This window comes from Tympanuchus pallidicinctus, unplaced genomic scaffold (assembly GCF_026119805.1).
Source record: "Tympanuchus pallidicinctus isolate F22 unplaced genomic scaffold, pur_lepc_1.0 scaffold17, whole genome shotgun sequence".
NCBI lineage: Eukaryota > Metazoa > Chordata > Aves > Galliformes > Phasianidae > Tympanuchus > Tympanuchus pallidicinctus.
Window position 1 is genome coordinate 16,201,506 of NW_026294690.1, and position 27,174 is coordinate 16,228,679.

Genomic DNA, 27,174 nt, shown 5'->3' on the forward strand with positions numbered 1-27,174 from the left:
TACCTAACAATCTCCTCCTGGCTACAGAATGACCCAGGAAGGCCACCCAAAGAGGAAGGTACTTGGAACTTTCATGACAGGAAAAAAAGGCATGCATCTACCTGCAGCCGCTGGAACACCCCTGAGCGCAGATTCCCAAATCCATAGTAGCACTGCAGTGACAGAGGGCCTTCTGCAGCTTCTTTATGAAGGCTCTGCTCTACTTCCCAGTCAAATTCTTCCTCTTCCTCCTCCTCCAAATCAGCAGGGACACCTGGGTACATTGCATGATCAGAGAAAGAAAACTCACGCAAGGAATACATAGGATTTAAAGAAAGGCAAACACTGATAACAAAATAAGCATTTTTTATTTCATCTTTTAAGAAAACTCTTGCAACACTTGGCTAACTATAACTTAAAGAAAACAGAAGGGGAAAAGAAGTAAAACATGAACCACACAACTTCAAATCCATTTTATCTTATCTAGTCGAGTGAGAATAACCTGAGGATTCCCCAATGCAGTAAACCAGGCATTCTGAAGGCAAATCAGCTCTAACAGACTTTATTGTTAGCCACATATACAAATATATATATTGTATAGCCAAATATGTTTCCTCCATTGGTGCAACACTCAAATTTCCAACTATGGACGTTCAGAATTGTTGGACCTTTGCTGCCCCCCTCTGCAAAGGGCAGCCTTGCCAAAAGTGTAACCTTTACCACCTGTAACATGCAAAATGTCACTGCTTGAACACACAAGCCTCATTTTCCAATTCCATCCTAACCCTGAAGGGTGGCACAAGCCTGCATGTTCACATTGGACTGTTGGACTAGACTGCTGCTATTACAAAAGAGTTTGGTGAACTACAGAAGAAAATCACAGGTTACTCAAGTGTTTAAGAGAACAGATGCACACAGTGAGCCACAGGTCCTGCTCTAGAATTCTAAGATTTTCAAGAATGGAGACCAGGAAAACTAAAGCTTTGAGTATACATGCTCAATGTCTAAAACAATTGTTCCAGTGATTTCAACAAGATTTGGATTTTATTCTAAGAGAACCACAAGAGGAACATAATTAAGTTATCCATGATGTAAGGCAGATACCCACAAAATTAAACATAGTCACATTTTCTGGAAAGTACTTATGTTAATCAAGTCATCCACTAGAATGTGTGGTTTTAATTAGCTTCTGCCCTTAGAGCCAGTTGTGCTGTCTTGCAGAAGATTCACATTGTGTTTATCATACAGCCACTAGAGGGGTACAAAGATCTGCAGAGGATTAGCATATGTTAAACATTTTGAAAAATAGTTATCCTAACTAAGCCTACAGATAGAACATGCATCAACTCTTACAAGACATTCCTTTCAATAATCCACAATAATTCCAGATTCATTCGAACTCTGCTTCTACCTTGGTCTAGACAATATCAGAATTACACTTTTTATTAATTACTAGGGAGATCTATTTCCATAGCTATTTCATTTTGTACCTATACTGATAGCATAAGTAAGTTTTTGTCGTACCTATCTCCTCCACTAAAGGCTTTGCTGTCCTTGATTTCTTCGGTGCTAAAAGAGATGTCAGCATGTCCAGTCCTTCAAAATACTGCCCAGGACTCTCCTTAGGTAACTGAATTGTAAAAGTCCCTTATATAGTAAAGGCAGAACATAGTTATTATCACATTAAAATAATGAAGACAAACAAAAATGCTCATTTTCCCCTCTATTGAAATTGGCTCATGGAAATTGAGATATATGCAAGTAGCAATTTATTATGCAGCGTATTATGCATAAATCTGTATGCGGGTTTTTAAACTTCCATAACAGATTTCACCAAAATCAAGGATATTACAGCATGAAAGAGATTATTTAACGAACTGTGAGCACCCACACAACCAACAGAAACAAACTTCAATGGATTGTCCTCAGCAGATGACTATAGGAAGCTATTCAACCTTCTGATTATTCTTTCAAATATGAAACAAAGGCTTTGCAGGCCTTTTTGTTTATGAATACACTTGTTTCAAAAGGTGCTTTATTCCAGAAACACTTTCCACCAGTGTGGCTGAAGTGTTCTCTCTTCAATCTTAAGAGAATGCCTCAGAACTATCTCACTTCTGCTTACTGCTACTCTTCTTCACAGACTTGGAAGATTTTACATGTTTTAACAATGGCATGCTTGCCTCCAATGGGCTTGAACCATTTCACAATTAAGACAGTTGCATGTCATTTGAGCTTAATGATAGCCTACATACAACAAATCCTCAGCAAGTTTCTTTTTCTTTTAATACCACGTAGCACAGGAGAAGTTAGGCTTATTTACAGGATCACACACTTTGCTAAAGGTTTCTTGCAGTGACAATGCACAGAACAAGTAAGTGAAGAGTATTCTTCAAGACAACTATACTAAAAATAGTAAATGATACCTTTGTCTGTATCATAAGATGCCTTTTCTCTGCCGTTTTCCACAACTCTTCCAGGAAGTGTCAGTCTGGATGAAAAAAAAAAAAGATGTCTCATTGAATGCCTAACTAATTCTGCAACCTCGTATTTCAGCACATAAAGATGTAAGGCACATTCCAAAGGCAGCACAAATAACTATATGATTCCTGTTAGTAATAATGGAAGTTATTAAGTAAAAAATCTCTCTGTGGCTCTAAATCAATGACAAAGTCACAGCCAGCACAGACACAACACCCTTGGCTCTATGTGCAGCATTTGGAAGATTCTATGTTTTAAAAACTCTAAATTAATTTCATAGTGACAGGACATGAGACAGTCAACTCAGAGCTTTCCACTAAACTCATAAAACCCTTTGAGTCTACTAACATATTTATAGAAGTACATCCAACAAAACAGGAAATAGAAAATAAGAAGGGTTAATGGCTCACCAGCTCTTACAGACCAAAGGTTCTCTCAAATTTTCCATACTGAGCTGATGATCATTCCATTCCTATAGCACAGCAATGAACTTGCTAAAAGACAAAGCTAGGAACATCATTCCCTAGCATCTACACCACATGGATTTATCAGGAGTGTATCAGATTCTTCCTTCACAAAATATATTGTATCTGACTCTCAATGGGGAAGAGACATACCCTGTAAGACTTCAGTGCATTCAAAGAATTCAGCTGTCAGTTCATTACTAAAAATCAACGTTCACATAAAAGTAAAAAGTTAGTCTTTTAAGTCTATAAATTTTAAGGTGACTTAACACCTGGAAACAAATATACCAGATCCATAGAAACAATTCCATGCAGAAAACAGGCTGTGTGCAGCCTACAGCATGAGAGCAATAGACAAGGATCATTCAAGAAGGATCCAAAACAAAGGTATTTTCTACCAACATTTATTTTATGAAGTCTAATGGCTTTGAAATGCTTTCACTACTCACCTAAGAAAGTAAGGCTTCACATAAAACTTGAAGTCTTCTCCTTCAAAGAACAAGTCAAGCTCTGACACTCTTGCATAAGGCACTCTGATGATTATTGTAAGAAAATCTGGATCCTGGCTCAGCTCAAAATCTGGGGTTATCATGATGAACCCAGCACAGGAGAACCTGCCACCAGGAATACAACCCTATAAAAGAGGGGAACAGGAAAAGATTACTGCAGCTGCTGCTTTGTAGCACTAAGAAGCGTGTCTGAGGACTCTCTAAGGCCATTTCTGATTCCTGCAGAGTCAAGGGGAAAATATTTATGAGAAGAGCACAATAAAAAAATGCATTCCCACGGATGACCTGAAGGTATCACCTTGCTGCACGGCAAGAAAACAACTTTACGTCAACAAACAGAAATATTTGGAGCACATGGAATTAATTACACTTATTACAGGCACATCACATCCAGCCCCAGAACGTCAGCTTCCGTAAGTTCTGTTTCAAACCCCGCAGGAAGCTGACCATAAAGCAACACCTCACAGCGAAAGCCAGCAGCACACAGCGAGCACACCGCACCGACCCGCGGCACGAGGGCTGCGCCCGATCTCGGGGCCCCAGATCCGGAGCACACGAGAGGGAGCCACAGACCGCCCCACCGCTTACTAACCTGACAAACGCGGAGGCCGCAGCTCAGCGCTCCAGCCGGGAGCTCCGAGCGCCCGCTCACAATTCTGCTCTGCGCCCTCCCGCCCCGGCCGCGCAGCGCTCACAGCTCACGCGCCTCTCACCGCGCCTATGTGGGGCCGAGGCGGGCGGCGCGCATGCGCGGGAAGGGCTCCGCCCCGAGGGCCGCCCGCCCGCAGAGAACGGCGGGAGCGGCGCGCGGTTGTGGCTCACGCTGCGCGAGGGGGATTTGGCCGCGCTGCGCGTGGGCTTGAGGGGTTTCGAGTAAAGACTTTATGAAACCAACGGCGGCAGGGAGCGACGTGTCTGACCTCCGTCAGCCATGCGGGGATGAGTGCCGAGTCACACAGATATGATGTGTGGAAAAAAATCACCCGGCCCAACCCTACGCGTCCCCGCGGACAGGGCGGTACCCGAGCTGTTCTCCCCGTGCACGGCAGCGTGTGCCGGTGCTCTTGGCTGCCGCGCCTGAACCAGCCTGCCGCCCAGCCTGCAGCTCGGCGAGGGGAACTCGGTGACCTCAGCGCCACGGGATTTTGCGAGGCCGGCTATTAGAATGTATTTGGGAGCGCCCTGCGGGCATTCGCTGTCAGGCTGACCGCTGCTGTCCGCTGTGGGGCAGTGGGGTGAGATGACATTTAAAAGTCCAACTCAAACGATTCCGCGATCAGACGCTGAACATCAACCACGAAGGGAGGAGAAAAGAGATGAAAAGGCGTACCGAAGTCCCAGCATCTCAATGCTCGTAGTCCTTCGCTGTTCTGCAGCCGGTCCCGATACAATCCAGCAGCCAAGGGACGGGCAGCCGGGCTGTGGGACGCCCGCAGCAGCCGCCCGTTCCTCAGAGGTGAATCACAGCCCGCGTCCCCGCTCACCTCCTCCCGCTCGTCCATCCACACGCGCCCCTCGCTGCACCGAACCCTGACACGAGCAGAACTTTATGAGCTTGTAAGCGTGAGGTACCTTTGGGTAACGCAGCGCGCACCGCGAAGCCCAGCCTCCTCCTCCCGCCGGGAGAGGCGACGATTGGCGTTAACTCGCCTGCATCGGGCTTCGCGCTCCAGTTCCTCCGGCCGCGAGCGCTGCGCCGCGTGAGCGGCTACTCCAGAGAGTACGGTAGGGTGCGCCCCGCCCCTGCTGCCGGGCGCCGGCCGGGGCTCGGCGGCCACGTCCCCGCGCCGGGCCGCTGGCGATGGCGGCGGCGGGCGCGCAGAGGGGCGGGCGGGCGCGCTGAGCTCGCGCCATGCGGTTGTCCTGCAAGGTGGCGGCGGCGCTGCTGGCGCTGGGCAGCCTGCTGCTGCTCTACCTGCTGGTCGGCAGCGCCGCCGCGCCTCCGCGCCCGCCGCCCGCGCCCTCCGCACCCGCCCGCCCCGCCCGCCCCGCCTCACCCGTCGGCCGCCGGCAGCCGAGGCTCAGCCGGAGTCCGCCGCGGAGGAACGCGCCCGGGGGCGGACTCGCCGCTGCCAGGTAACGGCGGGGCTCCGGAGCCCCACGCGATCGCCCCCGGTGGGAGCGCCGCCCGCCGCGTGCCGTGCCCGGCCCCCCGCCCCGAGCGTGCCCTGCTCGCCCTGCCCTGCCCTGCTCGCCCTGCCCTGCTCTGCCCTGCCCTGCCCCGGGAACTCGCTCCGCTCGGCGGCCCTCCAGGCACTCTTTCCCTCATCCCGTGTGAGTCCCAGAACTGCGTGGCGGTGGAAACCTCCCCTGGTCGCTCTGCTTTAAGCGTGCAGGTTTGTGTGTGTGGTTTAACAGCGCGTGCCGGAGGTGCCACATAAGTGGAGGCTCTGCGCTGTGCGGGCAGGAGCGCCTCTGCGTGCCAGCGATTTTCCGAAGCGGCGGCTTTTCCCGGAGTTCTGGCCTTGTGTCGAGGGCTGCCGCGCGCTCTCAGGCTCAGGAGCGGCTGTCAGCGCTGAGAGCAAGACCTGCTCTGATTTAATGCTGCGGGGAGATGAAAGGTGGCCGGCTCCTTTTGTGCTTTACCGCTGCTTTCCAAACTGCTTGGCACCGTCGGATTTCGAGCTGTTCGTATTTGGTTTTGAACATTTTTTTATACGTAACTGTAGCAGAAAAGAGTTTGAAATTGTGGTGTGTTGTATTTCCCTCTTCAGGGCCTTGGGGATGGATTATTTAGAAAAAAAAACGGTATTCTCGTTGCTTCAAAAATGATACGGGCAGTGTGCTTTCAGTGGTGGGAGGACTGCTTTCCCTGTTGCATTCCAACTATATTATGGTTAGTGTGACCTCATATCTAATTAACTTGGTATGTCTTTGTGTCTTTGATTCATGATTTCACAGAGATGTTCTGAATGAAAGGCCACTCCTGTTTCTCGAGCTCTTGTCCCTTAACTTACTGAAGCAGTGGGTTTCGTGCAAGCATTGTTACCCTTCTGAATGCAGGAGATGTTTACTGTGGCTGGGAATGCATCATGGACAGAATTCAAATGCATGTATTAAAGCAGGATTATTTCCACCAGCAACTGTACCTCCTGAAGTCATTTTTCTTCAAGGCATATCTTTGTAATTATCATGGAAATCAAGAACTCTGAAGGAGGGAGCACAGAAAGTATGAAACTGCTGGAGAGTGTAAACAACTGCTCCATTTCAATGAGCTTTTCACTGAGCATCTTCATGTTCCAAAAGTTGACGTTATCAGGCTTTTCTAATATTTAATGACTTTGCAAGTACTTTTTACAAAAGCTGTAGAGTTTTTGTTGCTGTTGTTCTGCGACACAGAACAATCATAGCAACAGAGTGAAATGATAGATTTCAACCTCGCCTTTGCTTCCACTTTGGGTTGTTTTTTTCCAGCAGTGTATGATCCTGTGCTGCTGACACCAGCGAGGGTTGCATTGCTGAGAAGTCCAGTTTTAAGTGTCCAATTCTGATGCTTACTGAAAAATTCTGCACTTTGTCAGATAATATCAAAATAAAATGCAGTTAGTTGAGGGTACCTTAAAAAAAATAATTTTTGGTGAATGATGTAAAGTGGTTGGAGGAGGCGCCTGCCTTCTGGGGAAAGAAAAGCTGTCTGCTGACATATGCTGCGCTGGTACAGATCTCATCCACACCAGCACAGGAAAGGTGTCAGGCAATGGGATCTGCTTGTCTTAACAGGTCTGATCCAAAATACACTGAAAGCAGTGTGGAGACTGTTCTCAGAGGCTTGAATTTGAAACAGAGGAAACAGGCAGTGCATAGGTGTTACATAATTTGCATAGGCGGTAGCTTCAGGAGTGAGCCTTCCCATTCCTTCAGGAGCATTTCCTCACGCAGGTGCTTACGGTAAAGCACATCAAGTGTAATATGCTGAATTGAGGCCATTGTTACCTGTTTGTTCCTATAAAATAATGATTATTTTAGTTACTCCTTGTGAGACAAGGGAGATTTTTTAAGTCGATGAGAGAGGTGGTGTGTGGTCTGATTCCTTCAGGCTCAGAGATCTGATGATGTGAGATCTTGTGGCCTGCTGGTGGGGTGTTTGTGGGATGAGTGAGCAATTCAGGTAAACTTCAGCAGTTATGTCTGTGTGAATGCGAAAAGTTGTTTCATTCTGTGTTCCCACGTTGACTGATACAGTGTTGACAGACGAATGCAGGTTTTTGTCTGAACAGATGGATGTGCACTGGGTTTACCAGGTCGTGCTGCAGGCTTGGTGAGCTGTAGCTCCACTGGGATTCTCTAATACTGCTTTCTGCAGTTGCATGAGAACAAGAGAAGACATTCGTTTTCAATTCTTAAGGCATGCATGTTTCTTCTACTCTAGTCATACGTGTTAAGAGCTCTACTAGTTGTGCTTTACCAGTTCGCTGGTGCCTGGCAACTGCTGGCAAGCTGTTATGTGCCCTGCCTTGGTTGTTGGATGACCTGGGCAAATCTGAACGTAAGCATCATGTTCAGGTTAGCTTGGAAAGCCAGGTTTTGATGGTGGTTTTACTGATGGTTCCTTTTGGAAGTGGCAGGTCCTGGGGCTTCAACAGGATCTTCTTCATATGAAGAAGTACACATATGTGCCAGATCAGTGTGTGTGAGGTATCGTGAAGCACAAAAGTTCTTTCACATTTGAAGGGCAGATGTGACCACACTTTCTTCCTAAACTAAGCATGCTTAATAGAAACTTTGCCAAAGCTAAACATATCTTCTATGGCAACCAGTCAAGATATTTTTTTCTCTCTGCTGCCTGTGTGCAAGACACATGCAAGTCTGGCTTGAGTTTGATAGGCCATAATATGCTGATGGCCCGAATGCCTCACACTTCACTAACAAAGAACATTCTTGATAAAAGAAGATGGAAACATTCATTCTGGTTTGTTTTCCCTCTTAGTCTGAGCGGTGGGAGGAGGTTGAAATTTCAACAGTTCTTTTTATTGTCAGTGCCTACAGTGGATTTTATGCAACTGCATTAAAGTGAGAACTTTTATTTTAAAAACATTTTGACACTTTCTAATTTATATTTTAAAGAGAGTGAGAGAACATGTTTCATATAACAGAGCCAAAGCTGGGGCATTGACTCAGCGCTGACTCTCAGGAAAGGAGCCCATTTAGTGAATCACTCGTTTTGATACATTGCCTAAATCTAACCTTGTTTACGCTGCGAGAGCAAATGAGATCATAATAAGAAGAAGGTTTCAAAAGCTAACAACTATATTGCATTTTGTAAGAATCTGCATGCATTATCTTTCTCTCTGGAATAAATTTGAAGGCTTGAATAGATTAGCAGGCTCCATAATGAGATGGGAATGCGTTATTTTGAATGGATCTGGATTGATTTAGACAGGTTTTGGGTTAATTATGTTTGAGACACTTTGCCTGTGACTAATAAGAAAATTGCATGTAATCTAAACTTTAAGGCCTAGGAATGTACGCTGTTGTGCTTGAGCACTCAGGCTTCTGTGATGTCCGTAACCGTGCCTGTCAGAAAAAAATGTATGCAGTGAATAAAATGCCATTGGGTAACTGGATGGGAGTTGGTCTGTTTTGTTGGAAAGTCTTTGCTATAGCATTGTATCGTGCTACATCTCACAGGGTCAGGCTTCAGCTGTTTCACGGGGATCTATTCTGCAATTATTTTGTTATGCTTTCTGCAATGCTTAGTCTTAAGCAAGTGTTTAGTTTTGAAGCCATGTGGCTGGGAACTGTTGAGTCACAGCCTGAACCACTGATTGAGCATCTGGGGAAAGGACCAGGTCAGCCCTGGGAGCACAGGTGAAGGCAATTCAGCTGTGAGACTGGAGGGGTGGAGCCTGGCTGCACCTCTCTTAGACCTCATTTAAGGACCCTCTCTGGGGAAGGGTCTCTTTCTGGAGATTTCTCCTTGGTTGAAGCTTTCCCCTACAAACCTGGAGTCTTTTAATACAGGTGAGCAATATTCCTCCCTTCCTTTATAGCACCTCTCTATTGTGCCAGTCCTTTTGTCATTGTGCCTTCGTTGTAATGTCTTTCCTATTGTATTGATCTGTTCAGTTGCTATGCATGTAATAATGTAACAGGGGAACAGGAAATAATTTTCTCTAAACAGATGGGTAAAATAGAGAATGGAGCAGGACAGTTTGACGTAATGTTATTTTAGTTAGACTTCTAATATATCAGTGAGATACCCTTGTGTACTGAATCAAGAAGACGAAGAGTGAGGTGGCAAAGATCCTCATATTTGCCTTCCCTGAAGTCTAACTTTTTCTGTAGTCCTGGTGTTTTTTGTTTGTTTTTTTTTTTTTTTTTCTTTTAAGGCTTTCAGATAATAAAGATTCTGTAAAGACTAAGCTGAGATATTTGTAAATGCTTCCTGCTGTGGCGCTTTCTTATCTCCCTTTCTAGCTCATCTCTGTTCTTACAGTCCTCTTGGTTTCCTAATGTACTTAAAGATGCAAAATGTTGTGCTGTGATCTCTCAGTGTTCTTTCGTACCTCATTGCTATTTTCATCTTCTAATTCCCAGTAATGTCAGGTTCTCATGATTTGTAATGACTCCAGAGCCCAGCTCTCTCCTCCTCTCTGGGGCCAGGAAGGTGTCTGTGTTGGCAGAAGGTGCTCCTCTTGTTCATCCGTGCCCCCCATGGGCTTGTAGGACTGTCTGCTGCTGTCAGTGGATTTCTTCTGCTGAGTCTGTCCTTTGGAAGTCCTGTATGCATATACTGAGTTTGTCAATGTGCAATAGCTGCAGGTTGGAGTTCACTGTGGCTAAAATTTGCAAAACAAAGACTTAGTGATTTGGTGTAGGGCTGTGAGAAATCGAAGCTCTGAGTTCAGTCCCTCTCCCAGTGAATTCTACTGCCACAGGCCCTGCTAAAGCAGTTCTCATCTTGCATATGGCTTGATTTAGAGACTCAATTAAGAGGAAACATTAAAGAGATAGGGGGTGGCGGGAAGCAGGGTCTGTGTGAGCAGCTAATTATTCACTTTAATAATTCAGTGTTTTTTACACTAATAGGTTGGAAAGTAAATACCACTTTATGTAGATGTGGTATTCTATTACTTACACACTGATAAAATTGAAGTTTAATTAAGTCTAAAGCCCAAGACTTTAAAGCATTAATGAAACACATTGCTTTTATAGCAGGTAAAGTACCACTACTTGGCATTCGTTAACACAAAAGTTGGTTACTCCATTGTAGAGAAGGCTGCTGTTATACTGAGTAGCACTTTAATGTCTGGAGAAGATAATTACAGCTTTATTAACTATAATTTTTATTTAGAGCTTTTGTTTAATAGTGTTAACTTCACTGATTAGTTATATATATATAATTGTGTGTGCTGAGAACAGGCAGGGATTGATATCCTCTGTTCAGTGGTATGTCAAGAGCTGCTAGCGAGCTATGATTAGCCTTCAAACTTTACTGTAATGATTACAATGCTTGTGACTTCCTTACTTTGTCACTACTAATCCATCCAGAGGAGCATAAATGCCATCTGTTGGAATGTGAGTACAGTGCAGTAGCATCATTCTCAGAGGATGTGATTTTCACCTCTGTCCTGACTGCAGGGGAGGATACAAACAAAAGGCCATATTTTCAAAATGTCTCCAAGTCCCCAGAAAGGACTCTGATATTTCTGAGTAGCAAATAGCCTGAATATGCTGTGTTCGTGCAGATTCAGGCCAGGTAAAATTGTATTAAGGCCTGCACATTGGGGCTAAGTGGAAAAACCTACAGCTTTGCCTTAGGCTGCTTGTGGAATGTAGTCTGATTCATCTGGGACAGATGAATGTGTTTGTTTTGAAAAAATCCCTATTTTAGCCAAATCTCAGGGATTCCACCCAGCAAAATGCAGAGCAGTCCTTTGAAACAATGCCAGTACCTTCAGGCCAGGATTAAGGCATGCATTTTTAAAAGCAAAATTAACTGTTAGAATAATTTACATATGGATGGATGATATTTTTTTTTTTAAAGTAAGGACTAGTTGTCTTATTCCAATCTAGCCAGAAGTTGTGATCCTGGTAATAAAATTACTGGCTGTAGTTCTGTAACCTGCATTGTGTTTGAAGACTGGCCATTCTGGCTGTGTGACCTCAAAGCTAGGAAGGAAAACACTTGGTAAGCTGTGGTCTGGTTTGCAGTGCTGTTGAATTGGTTTCATGTGTGGGTGTAGTGTGATTTATGCAAGATCAGAAAGGTAGGAAAATTCTTAAAATAGTGTATTTATTTGTGAAGTAATTTTAGTACTTGGTTTGTACCACTGACAGCACAGACACCCAATTGCATTTTCTGTGGATGTCTAATCAGGGAAAAAACCTCCTGATCCTCTACACGATGGAAAGGAAAAAAGGAAACAGATCTTGGTGCAGAAATCTCTTCACGTTTGCCTCAATTTATTTTTGTCTATTTATGAATTTTCAGGAAGCCTGGAGAACAAAAACGTTCAAAAGAGCCTTCATCTTTACAATGCATGCATCTGGCAGTTGTGGCTTGTGGGGACCGGCTGGAAGAGACTCTCATCATGCTGAAATCAGCAGTTCTGTTTAGCAACAGGAGGCTCTGCTTTCACATTTTTTCTGAGGATTCCCTTAAGCCTGAATTCAACAAGAAAGTGAGTTCTGTGTTGTTCAGTAGATAAATACGTGGGTTAGTTATAAGCTGCAGATCCCTGAGCACAACTGCGCTGGCATCAACAAGTAACAGCTAAGCATTTTATTACTGGAAGTGGTTTCTAAATTCCCTGTACGTGCACATTAACAACAAAAACAACGCCTTATATTATATGTACTGTCTAATTCTTCTGTGAATGTCTTTCAGTTACAGGAATGGCCCTCCTCGTATACAAAGAAATTTGAATACAACATTTACCCAATAACCTTCTCAGTAGGAAATGCTCAGGAATGGAAGAAGTTATTCAAACCATGTGCTGCCCAGCGCCTTTTTCTTCCGGTAAGGCACCTGGCTTTCTGGGTAGGTTGCTTCAGGAGGGAGAGAAAAAAGAAGGGGGGAAAAGAAAAGATTATTTCCACAGGAAGGAAACTTTGCTGGTGTAATATGAAAACAGTTTCTGGGCTGAAACATCTGCTTAAAGATGTTTTAATCTCTACTTTGCTGCTTAAAAAAAAAACAAACCAGAAATCCAGCCTTGCTTTTTTTTTTTTTCTGCTAGTGAGGAATATGTTTCTTATTTGTCTCTAGTTCCACTAGGCTCTCAGTTGAACTTCCACTTAAGACTCAGTGTGAGAGCTCCTGCAGGGTAGATGCTGCATGCCTTCCATAAATAACATTCTTTTCAGTGTGCAGTCATCGTATCTTTTCATCCACTATCTCCCTCTCCTTATGTTGGTCCTCAGAATGATGCTTTCAGTAATCTCTTCCCTTGTGTGAGAGTGTAACGTGTGTCCTTATGGAATAGTTCCAGTGTGTGCAAGGTCAGATCTCACGCACATGCCTCATGTGCTATGGAATACTCCTGTCCACAGAGAACTTGTGTTCTGTATAATTCTTAGAGTTGTAAATTTGGAAAATGCTTAAGGCTGCTGGAGTGAAGTAACATGTTGGTAACAGTTCTGCATATGCAGAGTTTATGCAATGAAGCAGTTTCTGTGGAATTGAGACCAGACATCCAAATATCGTGCACTGCTGGTTGGTTGGGGTGACTCCAGTGAAGCCACATGCTGCTCACACAGTCCAGATCTCTTCACTGCCATCTTCTGAGAAACAGGGGACAAAGAAATCTTTACTTTCTCAGATGGAAACAATCAGGGGACAGCTGCATGTCAGATACTTTAGACTGTGAATACATATGTGAGAAAATATGTGCTGTCAGCAGTTCTGTTTATCTGCTGTTTAGGGCTGGGCTTTCAATTGCACAAAGGCCAGATGGGCTGGAAGTAATTCCATCTTCAACTGGGATCCTCTGTTCCCTGAGTAAATATTTATATCACCTGGAAAATAGTCCTTCAGTGTTAGCTTGTTCTGTACAGATTGGTTGTAAGGATTTACTCATCTGGAGCTGTTTCACTAGGTAAACACAATTTTCTGCTCTTCCTAGATCTGCAGTATTTTTGTCATTTTGGTAGAGACACTTGTCACAGAAATGGCTTTGTTATCAGCTTTCTGATGATAGAGAATTATGCATTCATGCTGATTCATTTAAGCTGGGCAGTGCTTTTCTGACTCCTTCCTTGTTGCTTGCCCCATTTCTAAAGTTTAGTGCTCCCTAGTAACTTCTTGCAAGGAATATTATTAGATCATTGCATGTTTTCTTAGGAGAACTGTGAAGCAGACCAAATGGTGAATGTTTGTTTCTCTTGGGGCAGTTGCAAGATGTTGTGTGTAGCCAGGCTGAGGTTTAAGGCTTTCAGTAGGCATAGCTGTCTGAGAATAGTAGTGGCTGATGCTAAGTTGATGTGGATATAATGAGGAAAATGAGTTGTAGTGATAGCTGAGGTGGTAAGTGTTCACTTAGATTTCTGCTGCTCAAGTCCACAGCCTCAGTCTGAGTAATTTCAGCCACCATTATTTTTACTGTTATTTGATAACCAGGTTCTGATATCCCTTTGAATAAGACAGTGCTGCAAAAGCCCTGTCTGCACATGGTGGGAGCAGATAATCTTTAGTGCTGTTGTTCAGAGGACTGTTTTGACTTGCATATATTGCTTATCCTTTCCTGTGCTCAGCATTTTCTACCACAGCAGTGGAAAATGATTGGATTTAGGAAGGATCCCAGAAGAGCAGTAGCTGAGTTTATCAGCTGTTTAGCCCTCAGTCGTGCAAATTGTCTTGTTCCTGATAATGCTAAGCCTGAGTGGAATGTGAGCCTTTGATTCACAAGTGCCTCTCCTGCCAAAGAATCTTCAGCAGCACCAGCAGGCATGTGAAAGTGGGCAGGAGGGGATGAGGAATGTGTTAAAGGAAAATTGTGTGAGAATCTTTCAGGGGTTTCACTGGCTGATAAAACTGGAGCTATGGGATGTGATCCTGCAGCTTGTACTAATGAATTGGTTTGTGCTGGGTAACAGGTAAATGAATGTATTTGCAGTTTGTTGAGTCAGCTCGAGTTACTCAAATATTCAGTAAGATGATGGCAGCCTGCTTTTTTGTAGAGGCATTCTGTGACATTAATATGACACAATTTGCTACACAAATGCAGAGGAAGTCGTTTCTGAGTAGGTAGGTTCCATGGAAACTCAGAAGTCTAAATATCTTGCTGCAATCGGTTTCAATAAAACCATCAATGTGGTCTTCAAAGGCAGAGTAAGGAAGATGTGGATCCTAACACAGCTTCTAAATGCTTAAAAAAGATGAAACTTAATAAATAAGTAAATAAATAACTAAAGGAGAATGCTGTCAGCAGTCACCTGACATCTTCTGAAAACAGAAAGGTAAACATTTCTTTACTGAGTAGAACTTATTTTCATGTGATGTCAAATTCAGAGATGTGGTGATGATGGGCAGCTCTGTACGGCCTGAGAAAACTGTTGTGCAATGCGATGAAGGTTGGCCAAATGCAGCCTGTTGAGTGTTCAAGTAGCCCTGTCATCCATGTCAGTGTTGTGTGTAGTTCATGTCTGTAGAAACTGGGAAATTCCTTTTATTCTCTATCCCAAAAATTATGCAGGAAGTGTATGTGAAACTAAGACTTCTTAATTTTTATTCAGTTCCTTTTGTATGCCAAATGGATTATGGCTTTTTCTCCTTCCTGGCTTCTTCTTCTTACACCCCAATAAGTAAATTATCAGCCAACACTATATTTTCTTCTGGTTTTTGGGTAGCTTGGGGTGGACAGACCATAAAGATTCCTAAGGATAATCCTAAATATGTTTTTTAATAAGAGCACGGTTGTGACATTTAAAATGTTTTATAGTACTAACATTGATGTTAAAACACAGTGTGTTCTGACTTGATGAATGTTGCACCACAGAGCTGACTTTCAGCTGGTCTAAGACAGCAATACAGAACTGCTGAACAACCAGGTAAAATAAACATTTTGGGATTTTTGGATGGTATTTGTAGTAGTGACCAACACTTGAGGCTTTTCTCAAGACACTGAATCTACTGAAGGTAGGCTAACATTATCCCCACGTTCTCTTGAGAATGGAGAAGTAATCTACCCAATGGATCAGTGGAGTAACACCGGGGATAGATGTAAGGGCCTTATTGAGACAAAATTCTGTTGTAACTTGAGTTAATTGCTAATTACAGTTTAGTTTAGTAACTCTAATTTGCAGTACTACATTAGCATCAAGATGCAAACTTAATTGTGGCTCACTGATTCATCTGTAATTTTGGATAAAGCTCAGCTAAATTAACACACTAGCTGTTGCAAGCCATCATGTAACACAACTTCTCGATATTCCAATATGTGTTTACACAGTAGCATGTTATTACTTGCCAGTCTTGCTAACACAGGAGACTCGACAGAGACAGAAGTTGTGAAATTACAGATAATTGAGTATTTAAGTGAAGTGTCAGGCTAAATATAGCAAGTTCTGTACAGAACTTCTGATTTACTAAGAATACTCCCTATTGCTGGAAAAAAACACCACCCCTCTCAAGCAGTAAGTGCCCATAGTGCAGGAGATAAGTGCAGTCAACCCATGTTCCTGACTGTCAGGCATGTCTACATGGTTTGTGCCAGCAGGCAAGCTCAGGGTACCAGGCAGTCCTGCATTGCTTCTGCTGCAGGTCAGACGTGTGTCTGTTTTAAGCTGCAGTCAGTTGCCCTGACTGGGGCAGAGCCCAAGAATTGAGGTCTGCTACCTCCACCTGCTTTGTGTTGCATGGCTGTTCCTGACATCAAAAATCAGCAGCCAAAAACGCCCAACCTTCTGTCATTTGCTTTTGATTCATTAAAAGTTAAATATTGTTTTGAGTTCTGTGGAAAGCATAACATTTTTCAGAAAGCTGTATGTAGCTTTGGAACGTAATGTTTGAAAATAGAACCACCTGAAAGCTGTGGGACAAGGGGAATGCCAGAATTATTTAAATGAACTTTTATCCACTGTGTAATTCCACTGAAATCCAGGGAGTTAAGCAAGGATCTCTTAGAGCTGTGATTTCTGAAATTAAATTCTTCTACCCAAGGCTAAGTTAAATGCACAGCCAGAAGGAGATGTGATCAATGCAAACTGACATGTAGGTTTTAGATAAGTCTTAACACTTTGCATGTGAAGAGGAAAGTGTGAAGGGCTTATAAAGAGCAGCACTGCTTTTCTTCCAGCCTGTTGTCACTGCAGGGCAGCAGCTTGGACAGGAGAGAAACAGGAATCTTTTGGCAGACCAGGAAAGGAGGGTGTATGAATCTAAATGTAGGATGACAAGGTGGAAAGCATGGAGTTGAGGTACCCACTGCACAAAACTGGAAAATTTGCTTGGATCTGTTTATACACAGGAAAGCTGTTACAGTCCTTTGACTTTCACAGAATGAGCTTTATGTGTATGTTTGCAGTTACTGGAAAAAAAACACCTAAGATTTTCTGCTGGAAGAGGCTCACACTGACAGTTAGGTTTGAGAGGGGCTCCCAAGTGCACGTGTTGAACTCTCCCCTTAATTCTCTGCTAGGAAATGCCTAAATCTGTCTCTCTGCTGGGGCGTTATTTAAAAAAATAAAATAAAAATCCTGATTTGCTCTGCAGTGCTGCTGTCCCTCAGGCAGAATCTAATGGCTTTTTATCGTGCTCTTTGTGTGTTTGAGCGTTATCTCCCACCTTGGACTAAATTTGGGGGGATTTTTCCTTATGCTTTCATTTCATGGATTAGCTCTTGTCGGTGCTACATAATAAGATGCAGTATTAAGAATATCCCTAAGCTAAAAATTCTTTTATTTTTTTCAACTACCCGTCCTCTGCTGACTGATAGTGATTTTTTTGGTGAAGTATTGGACTTCAGCTCTTTGTGTTACTGAGTTAATGTCACTCATTTATTGATACCCTCGCGTGCTGTTTTGTGTCGAAGAATTATTGACAGTGTATTGCTACAACCTGCTGTACAGTGAAGTGTTCTGGACTGTGTTGGACTTATTTATGTGGAGATTGTTGTAAGCCAGACATAGAGACATTTGCCTTCTGCCTGCCCTGCTATGTAGGAAGAACGTATAGTTATGTCAGGAATCTGTTAAACTTGGCTGAATGTCAGTTCAAATTGTAAAGTGTTCCATCAGGTGAAAAATCTCACTTGATCAGTACTTACAACAAGATTTGGCAATGTGAGGGATGTCTGTTGACCACATCTTATCAAGTGAACAGAATACTTTTTCAAAATCTAGTTGTTCTCTCTGTCTTTCACAAATAACCTTTGTCACAATACATTTCAATTCATGTAAAAAATCAATTTGTTTCGTAGTATTAAGCTATCTGTAAATAGGAGAGGTGGTCATTAGTATCACTGCAATCAGACAAGTGACCGATGGTTGCAGTCCAACACCTGGTGCAAATCAATAGCCCTTTGGATTTGCTTTTCAGGTAGAGAAGGAGAGAAATGAGGTTTGGAGATGAGAGCACGGTAAAAATCCAGGAATGTTTGAATGGTTTTCTGAAATAATGAAGAGCAACATAAGTTCAGTTGAACCTGATGGTCAACCTGAGGAAGTGATATTTACTACCTTCCAAACCTGCAGACAGCTGGGAGTTTTCTCAATTATTGAAGCAACAGATAATTTGCCCTGCTGAAATTAAGGAATGAGCATGTAAGCACCTGGATAGCCACAAGGGGGAACATTGTTAACAAGAATAGATGAAATATTCTGGATCTAATTTACATTTACACCCCTGCAACTTGACTAACTTTACTGTTATTCCTGATATAGTCTGATAGCAGAGATCTGACCTGGTGAGTTTTAATAGAACACTTCTACTCACCAAGGGATGTTTTGTTCTTCAGGAGTACAGTGATGCCTTTTTGTGATTAATAAGGTTTTCTTAATTAATGTAAAACATGTTTATGTGTTAACAGTGAATGTAAGTTTCTTTGTGTAGGAACACATGGTTGTAATAAGAATTGTTCCTGTATGTAATTACATTTTAGATGATAAATCAGCAACTTACTTTATACGAGCAGTTTAATGTAGAAGTACCTTTCGCCAGTCATCTTCCTTTTTGTTATCTGTTTGGTTTCTTTTTCATCTCTTCTCACTGTGCAAACCCAAAAGGTTATTTTAAAGGATGTGGATTCTCTCCTTTACGTGGACACCGATGTTCTCTTCCTGAGGCCCATCGATGACATCTGGCACATCCTGAAAGAATTCAACTCAACGCAGCTAGCTGCTATGGCCCCAGAGCACGAGATACCAAAGATTGGCTGGTACAGTCGATTTGCACGTCACCCGTATTATGGCACAACTGGAGTCAATTCTGGAGTGATGCTAATGAATTTAACACGGATACGCAACACTCAGTTCAGGGTGAGAAGAAATACAGCTGTTGCAGTAACTGGTTGACTTGTGGATTCTTCACATCTTTTAGAATGTAGTACGAAAATAAATGCAGTTTAGGTTATGAAGAATCTGAAAAATAAGGAATGCATATTGCAATTCTTTTGGTATTAAATAAAAATGGTTGTTAAAGCATGAGAAATATCCTCATGAGGCTGAAGTGCTGAGGTCTTGCTGATGAAGCAGTCTCCTTGCAGTAGTGAAACTGACTTCCTCAGCATTTCACTCTCTCTCCACAGGTACATTGAAGAATAATTTCAGGGACCTTCAGTGTAATCACTGTTTTTTAAAATTGAGAAGCTTGATGTAAATATCCAGATAGATTGGTAATTGTTTGCATCAAAAGTGAATAAAATGTTGTTTTCTGCTGCAGGCCGAATGATTTTGTGAATTGATAAAAATGAGAAGGGAATGTTTTCACTGCCTAAACTGACATCTCTTCTTTGTGGAAGGCTTATCGTGATAAACCTTGCTTGTTTTGTTGAATGTGTGCTCTGTAACCTCTTAAGAAACTTAATTTGCCCCTGAGGGATCTTATTCTTCAGTCAAGGCCTGAAGTTGCCTATAACGTTTCAGGAGCAGTTTGATTGAAAAAATTAAACCAACTTGCTCTTAATGTCAGAATTCCCTAAGAAAGGACAATAATTTTCAGTTTGCTTTTTTTTTTCCTCACCTCTCCACCTCAATTTTCAGCTCATCCCTGCACTTATTTTCCACTTCTCCCTGGTGTTGCTCAGTATAGGAAGGTTCTGAATAACAGGAGCTGACATCAAAGCACAACTTTCATTTCCTGTTTAATCAGATGAATAGAGCACAATCAGCTTTGCTGTTCCAGCCCTAACCAGAGCAGCATTTCCTAGCAGTTCTTTTTTTCTGGCTATCTTGACGTGGCTTTGCAGACTTAGAGATACGTGGTTGTTGTGCTCTGATTCGTACATCAGATCAACAGTGACAGCAGTAATTCACTGTTTTTGTTTTTCTGTCCTGCAGAACAGCGTGATACCGAGTGGTTTGACTTGGGAGGAAATGTTATACCCACTGTATCAAAAGTACAAAAACTACATTACATGGGGAGACCAGGATTTACTAAATATTATTTTTTACTTTAACCCAGGTAAGTAAGCTTGCTTGAAGTGATGTTTACCTGCACTAAGAACATTCATTGACTCTGCTAAATGCAAAGAAGTGCTTTTTGTTACTTCGATATGCACAGTGTACTCTGGCATGAAGGTAATGTGTAAGCACGGCCAGGATTGTATTCCCTCAGGTGAACTTAAGAACAGAATCAGATTGGATTTATCTTTATTTACTCCATCTTCTTTTCTTCTGTTCTAAGGAAACACAGTATATGTAATTGGATGTAGTCAAAAGCAGCTAACCTAAGGGAAAGCAAAGCAAGCTAACATTTGTTTATTGCAATCTGATGCCAGACATCAGTGTCCTCAGTGTGCTATGTGCTAGTCTCAGTCTTGGGGAAAAATAAAGTGGAAACAAATCTTTGTTAGGATATTATAAATTAACTTCAAAAAAAAAAAAATCAACACAAATGTTAGAGTCTTCTGGAGGAAGAACATGAAATCAGATTAGTTGTGAAGTCAAACTCATGCTGCTAATTTTAGTGTGGAGGAGGAAGAAAACAATAATATGATCAGCATGCTCTTCCGTATTGTGGTGTGCCTTCTCCTTGTAATTTGTAAATAATTGTTTTACAAACAAGCATTAGACAGCACAAGAAAAAGAAAGCCAAGTAACTGGATGCTACTAAAACAGCAGAGCAGACTTTGGAGGTAAATTGTTGGATTGTTAAAACTGGCCTGGGAAGAAATCACCTGAGACTGCTGCAGGTGGCTTTTTATGGATACGGTGTGCTGGCTTAAAACCGTGTGGATCTGTGTTACCTGGCATCTGAAAAGATGCACCCTTCTTCCTGTCTCCCAAAGCTGCTTTGATGATTAATGTATTTGAGGGATTGTAGAGCAGCTGGGGTTCAAGTCCAGCTGTGACAGCAAAAAGTGTGTGGAAGAGCCATGGTGAGAAGATCAAGAATAATGAAATGGCATGTAATAAGCTGATAAGCACCTGATGACATCCTCTCCCCATAGTAACCTGCTGAGGAGTTGTGCTCACAAACATCTGCTCAGGCTTACTGGAAGGTCCCTGTTAGCTGTAGCAGGGTTTGGATTGGTGCACTGCAGCTCTTCTTGAGCTTTTAGCAGCCCTGGGGAGCAATTCTGGATGTGTGATAGGTCATACTGAACAGAAACCACTTACAATTCCCTCTCTTTGGAGCAGTCTTCTGCTGGAGAGCCTTGGGGAAGAAGTGTTTCAGAATAGTGTTCTCTTACTTCCTCAACAATCACACAGGACCAGCTGCAGACTTTCTGGGAAGCTAAGAAAGGCCAAGTGGAGAATTCCATCTTCAGTGCTTCTGGCAGAGACTGCCAACACAGTGCAGTGATTCATTGTACTCCATTTCTATAGCAAAAGGATCACAGGCACTGGCATGATTTATTGTAAGCATATTGCAAATACTTGCATGGAGGAAACTTAAAAAGAAGATTAGTAGGCTTCAAGGCTCTCTTGAGAAATTAGACTCATCTTTAAAGTAGCCTAGATCTTAAAACTTAACAGAAAACAACTGTTGAGAGCACTGTGGATAAGATATAGCACCTCTTGTGCTCTGCTTTGTGTCCATATAAAAATTGTTGTAGCTTCAGTGAGAGATTCATCAGCAAACACTGGATGTGCATTGCAAGCTTTTGCATTGCAAGCTTTTGCTGCTGTCTCCAGAAGGATTCAGGATTCTGGAAAACAGTGAGTGCTGTGTGCTTGCCTAACACTTCTGTAACTCTCAAAACTTCTTCGTAGGGCAGAAAACTCTGAACAGAGCCACATTCTCTAGATTTGATTCAGTCATTTTTAACTTTGTAAAATGAACTCTTGATTTGTTTGCACCCAGTCTTTGCATTGCCTTCTCTTTTGGCTAGTTCCAGTCCGACAGTGGTGAGATGGGGTAGCCATCCTCAGAGGAAAGGAAGCTTTTATGTCTAGCTGCTGCTTTGGACCTTTGTAAAAGAAGTAACTGCATATTTTTCTTCCTGACCATCAGTCCCTACTTTTCCACAGAAACACAATTTAACTTGGAACTCATTTAATGTGTTTTTTTTTTCTTTTTTTTCCTCCCCATTGCCTCTGACTGACATTGGTAGAGTGTCTCTATGTGTTTCCATGTCAGTGGAACTACCGACCTGACCACTGTATGTATGGAAGTAACTGTAAAGGTGCAGAAGAAGAAGGTGTCTCTATTCTGCATGGAAATAGAGGTGTCTACCATGATGATAAGCAGCCTACATTCAAGGCACTCTACGAAGTGATACGTGATGTAAGTCTTGTATTTTGATAGAGGATTGTAGCTTTAGCCAAGGCACTCAGATTGTCACTGCAGCAGATGGAGCTGAGCATACCCATCAGTCACAAGCTGACAAAGGCGCTGTGGTCTGTCCTGTTTCACAGCCCTTCACGTTATGGTGCACGTGTAATCAGAAAGTCTGTTGAATTGCTTTTCTGTAGAACTGATGGAGAAGTAACTGGATGGAGTTCTTTCTGCTGGCACAGTGTCCCTGGTTCATAAATGCCCAATAAAATCTTGTATCCCAAAGCTGCTGGAGCCACTGTGCACATAGAAGGCAGAGAATTGTTTCAGTAGCTTGCATACAGACACAGGTCCATATTTCCTCTTTGAGAGGAAGCTGTAGACTTCCTGGTCCATATGCAAAGTAAGAGACTGTCACCAGCTAATGTAGTTAAACATAACCTGCATGTGGGTAGATAAGTGAATTTGTGCTCAAGTTCCAGAATTCTTCCTTCTTTTAAAACACTGCAGTATCCCCCCACTGTTGTCCTTACCAAAAGGAGAGCTGGACTAAAAACTAATAACTATTTTTCTCTATTTTTCTTTAGTTTCCATTTGAAGACAATCTCTTCCAGTCTTTGTACTATCCTCTTCAGTCTAAGTTCCTGGATACAGTGCACACTTTATGTGGGAGAATTCCACAAGTATTTTTGAAGCAAATTGAGAAAACTATGAAGAAGGTGTATGAAAATCGTGTCATTGTCTACCTGGGGGCCAACCACAGATACTAAATGTAGTTGTATTTTTACGTGAAACTTGCACCTAGGTGGCTTGTGCCTGGATGTCTTAAAGCATTTAAATGAAGGATGTCACTCTTTGTCTTAAACTCAGACAAAAAAAAATCCTTTTTCAATTTCCTGGTAGCTCTCTGAAATTATAAAGTCTGAAGAAGTCCTGGAGATCCACCTAAACAGTCCTTTCGTTCTTTTCCTGGTTGATTGTCTTTTTTTTTCCTTCTTTTTGGTTGCAACGGGAAGAGTTGATGATTCTCACTTTGTTTATGAGTTTACTTTGTTTAAGAGCAGCAATATTCACTATAACTTTTTTTTTTTTCCAAGTTATACAAGAGTTCGTTCTGAACTTAAGCTCAACAAAGAAGTGGCATTTTGAGCTACTGTGTATGGAATATAGCTTCAAGTGACATGGCAAGCATCTTTTTCCAAGTGCGAGAGGTGTGAAAGTGTTTGTGACACATCCATAAGAGTGATGTGTGAAAGACACAACATGGCACACTGCATTGCTGCAGAGTCATCTGAGTCAAGAAGGTGTTAAGATAGGGAGCCTTGTGTCTTAGCAGCTGCAGTGCAGGCCTGTGCTGGTCCTAAACAGCACAGAACAAACAGAATCAGTCTGCTCTCACCTCTGTGCTGCAAATTCCAATCAACAGTTTGTGCATGTTCTGTGACTCAGAGATGTTATCTTAAAGGCTTTGCCACATTAGTGTAAACGGATGGACTCGTAAAGGACAGAGGCACCTCTGCACTTATTTTGATGGAAAGCCCAGAGTTTCATAATGGGAACCAGAGACATTTAAACTGAAGTGTAGACGTTACCCTCTCCCACAGCTTGTCTTATTTACTATTTCAATTGAAGATTTAGTTGCAGCTTAAAAAAGAAAGTGTTTCTGGATACAGTGGAGTTTGAAAATGTAACCCAAACTAACCTTCAAAAACCAGGAGGCGATGAAGGGGAAACTCTGTGTGCTGTTTTGAGAAGTTTAAGATAATGTAAGTCTGTGATAAGAGGTAAGCCTTTGAAGTTGGCAGTAAGGAGAACGTAAAGAAGTCTTAGTCTGCTTGCTTTTTTTTTTTAATTTTATTTTCAAATACCAGAGTAAAGCTGACTTTAGGTCAAATGAGGATAGATGAGACGCATGCTGGCCATTCTGAATCCCTCATTTCCATGGTGTCTGTAAGCCAGAGAAAGTTGCAGAGCAAAAGCCTTGTTGCCCAGGCAGTTTAGCTCTGGTGCTAAGTCTCGGGAGTTTAGAAAGCTGTGACTGTGTAACCACGATTCAGCAGAACCCTCTGGCTGTGGGCACGTTAAAATGAAGGAATGGAATTCATTACGAAACAAAGGCATTATTACATATAAAATGTTTAGGGATCAAAGCAGTGCTTTTTATGTTTACAGGAGGTGCTACATTATTTTCAGAAAGAGCTATTAAAATATATGAAGTATATGCTTTAACATGAAGACTCCTGTTAGTATAATAACCACTTGCCAGAAGAATGGGAGAATTCTTCCTGCTGTGCTTTTTCTGGGGGGGCAGGGGAAGCTGTAATTTGAGCTCTCCAGAATGTATTAAAACAATTAACTTTGATTTTTGTTGTTGTTGGAATTATTAATTTATATTCCATTACAGCTTCCTAAGCCATATTGTATTTGATTTTAACAGTAGTTGGCTCTAATATTAATCTTATTTAGAAACCAGTTTTCATTTATTTCCTATTTTGTACTTGTGGTTAATTCATGTAAATTAGCCATCCATTATTTCAGTAATGGAATGTGTAAATACTTAGATGGGCCTTACCCTCTTTTCCCCTTCCTTTCTATTTTACTTATTTCCGGTGGTGTCTCACACTGAGGAGTGGCATTGTAATGTAGAAAGGAAAACCAACATTTTTTTCTGGAAATTCGTAGAAACTCCAACAATCCTGAATGTGTTGCTAACAACAAATCTCCTTTCACAGTGACAAAGAAACAACAGGGTGCAGCCCAAAGAACTGCGTCCTGGTTGTGTGAAAGCAAGCCCCAACCCAGCAGCTGTTTGATGCTCTGAATTCTGTCTCTAGTTGGTAGGCCTTATATGCAGTGCATAAAGTTAAGCATGTAACCAAGACCTTGCTGTATCAGCGTCAAATATTCAGGTTTTCGATTTGCTATGTTATACTTGAACTTGCTGAAGGTAGATAAGTAGGGGCTTTACATGAAGAGCTGCTGAGCACCTCCTTTTAGCCCAAAGCCATTTAAGAAAGCATCAGGTTACAAATGCATGGTGTACAACAAAGAACTGCCAGAGTAGGAAGCACTTGGGTGTGTTTCTAAAAGGTGAGAGTTTTTCTAGGTTCTTTGCCTGTATATTATAAAGTGGGCTTAGATAGCTTTGCTATCATTTCTTTTTCTTACAAGTGGAAACTGGAAACTGCTCTGTGAGTGTATGCATGCGTACACCTATGTAACGTGGGTGTACCTGTAAGGAACTATGTAGCTTTCTTGTATCATTTAATTCCTGTGTATTTTTATTTGACAAGTGCACCAATTGTTTATAGCTCCCAAGGAGGCATAGCAGTGCATTTCTGTGTTAAGATCCTCTGGCTTAAAGTACAAATAAATGACATTTTAAGCAAGCTCTGTATTTTGTGCTGGTTTTCTTTTTTTTTTTTTTTTTTAAGATTGTGTGTGTGTGGGACTTGTTGAGTTAGATTAGTAAAGCTATGTTAACTTTCCAGTGTAGTATCTTTTCTATGCCCTTTTTGAAGAGTCTAGTTACTTTATATACTGTACTATATGTGTCACCAGAATTCTGAAGTCTGTTTTTAAATTTGCTCTCAATACTGCGATATCCTTTGTTATGTTTTGACCTTTTCCTGTTAAAAGATGTGCAGAGGTAGAGCTGCAGGGAAATGTATTCTTTTAACCTGTTGTTGCATTTAAAATGTTTGTCTTGTCACCTTGCTGTACTGCATCCTGCAGTGGTACTTATGGCCTTTCTTGAATCTCTTCTATAGTACTTATGGGATTTGGTCATTTAGCATCATTTGCCTTCTTTCCCTCCTGCTCCCTTTTCTTTTTTGGTACTCATGTATGGTCATTGCTGCAGCATCCTTGGTTTTGCTACAGTGCCTCTGTGTGATAGAAGTTTGTGAGCTGTCGCTTCAGTCAGGCCAGTAGTCTGCCTGGTTATGAAATTGTTTTCTCATTGGCTCAAATTACTCAACTGCGTGGTATGTTGGGCTCAGTCACATTCTCTTTGAAGTCGAGACTAAAACTCCAATTGAAATTCATGAGAAAAGGTAAGGCCAGCTGTAAATCAATACAGTGTTTCTTCATTTCAGGTATGAGGAGTGTGTAACTGTTGTGTTCCATTAAACGCTCTGTAATGCCTTGTCTGTGCTATCTGATCCAAGATGTTTCTAGCAACCATGGCTTTAGTCAGGACTGAAATATGTGGGGAGAACATGCACAGATTTTCCCAAGTACAGGATGGGCAGAAGCAAGATGGATGCAATAGCAAACAGGACAAGCATTTCTCTGCCCTTTGTGATTCAGAGGATGGAACCTGAACTGTGATTTCCCACATCCTCATTGCCATACAGCTGGGTCCTTTGTGTCAGTATGACTCTCACTGGTTACAGCTGCCCTATGCAGAACAAATAAACCCTGAGTTCCTCAAAGCAAGGCCTTGGCGCTCAGTTACCACGGCGAGGATCTGGGTGCTGGTTGAGTTTCTTCTGCCGTGCTCTCAGTGCTGTGTGTGCCTTGACAACCATGACTGACTCTAAGAGACATCCTTGTCACACCTATGTGGACTGTGGAGCATTAATGGAGCTCAGAACAGGTTTCATATGCCTCTTCATAAGTATGATCATAGGAGAGGTGACTTCTCTCTCTGCCTGGGACATCTGTAGCTGAGAATAAAACACCACTACCTGGAGAGGGGAAAAAAAACTAGGACTTTTCTAGTAGGATGAATCTTGCACATTATCAGCTTCAACACAAACCATCGATCGTTTGATTTCTTATAATTCCCTTCCAAATGCTTCAAGAGAATCTTCTCCTGAGGATCAGCTGCCTGTAACCATAAGGAAGCCAGCTCTCAGAATGTTTTGCACCTTTGCATCAGATAGAGTCCAATATTATGCTGGGAAACAGACACTGT

General features: G+C 42.3%; 2 protein-coding genes across 3 annotated transcripts in view; one reads left to right on the plus strand and one right to left on the minus strand.

The window, feature by feature from the left end:
• Positions 1-27,174, minus strand: part of SHQ1 (SHQ1, H/ACA ribonucleoprotein assembly factor) — a 1,172,872-nt gene that overhangs the window by 32,998 nt on the left and 1,112,700 nt on the right. Inside the window, exons 2-6 of one of the 2 annotated variants that reach the window (XM_052679016.1) lie at positions 4,026-4,080; positions 3,374-3,558; positions 2,406-2,470; positions 1,504-1,626; positions 102-253 (exon numbers count right to left, since the gene is read on the minus strand). In XM_052679016.1, the coding sequence (XP_052534976.1) occupies positions 102-253; positions 1,504-1,626; positions 2,406-2,470; positions 3,374-3,516 (483 nt within the window). In that variant the 5' untranslated portion in view covers positions 3,517-3,558; positions 4,026-4,080. Of the gene's footprint in view, positions 1-101; positions 254-1,503; positions 1,627-2,405; positions 2,471-3,373; positions 3,559-4,025; positions 4,150-27,174 lie in introns of those variants that run through there. The other variant, XM_052679015.1, reaches the window with a different exon arrangement.
• Positions 5,267-25,642, plus strand: GXYLT2 (glucoside xylosyltransferase 2). Its single transcript, XM_052679017.1, has 7 exons — positions 5,267-5,509; positions 11,868-12,057; positions 12,264-12,395; positions 18,599-18,850; positions 19,871-19,994; positions 22,090-22,262; positions 22,841-25,642. Exons 1-7 carry the CDS (start codon positions 5,286-5,288, stop codon positions 23,021-23,023), a joined length of 1,278 nt encoding a protein of 425 aa, XP_052534977.1. The 5' UTR covers positions 5,267-5,285; the 3' UTR covers positions 23,024-25,642.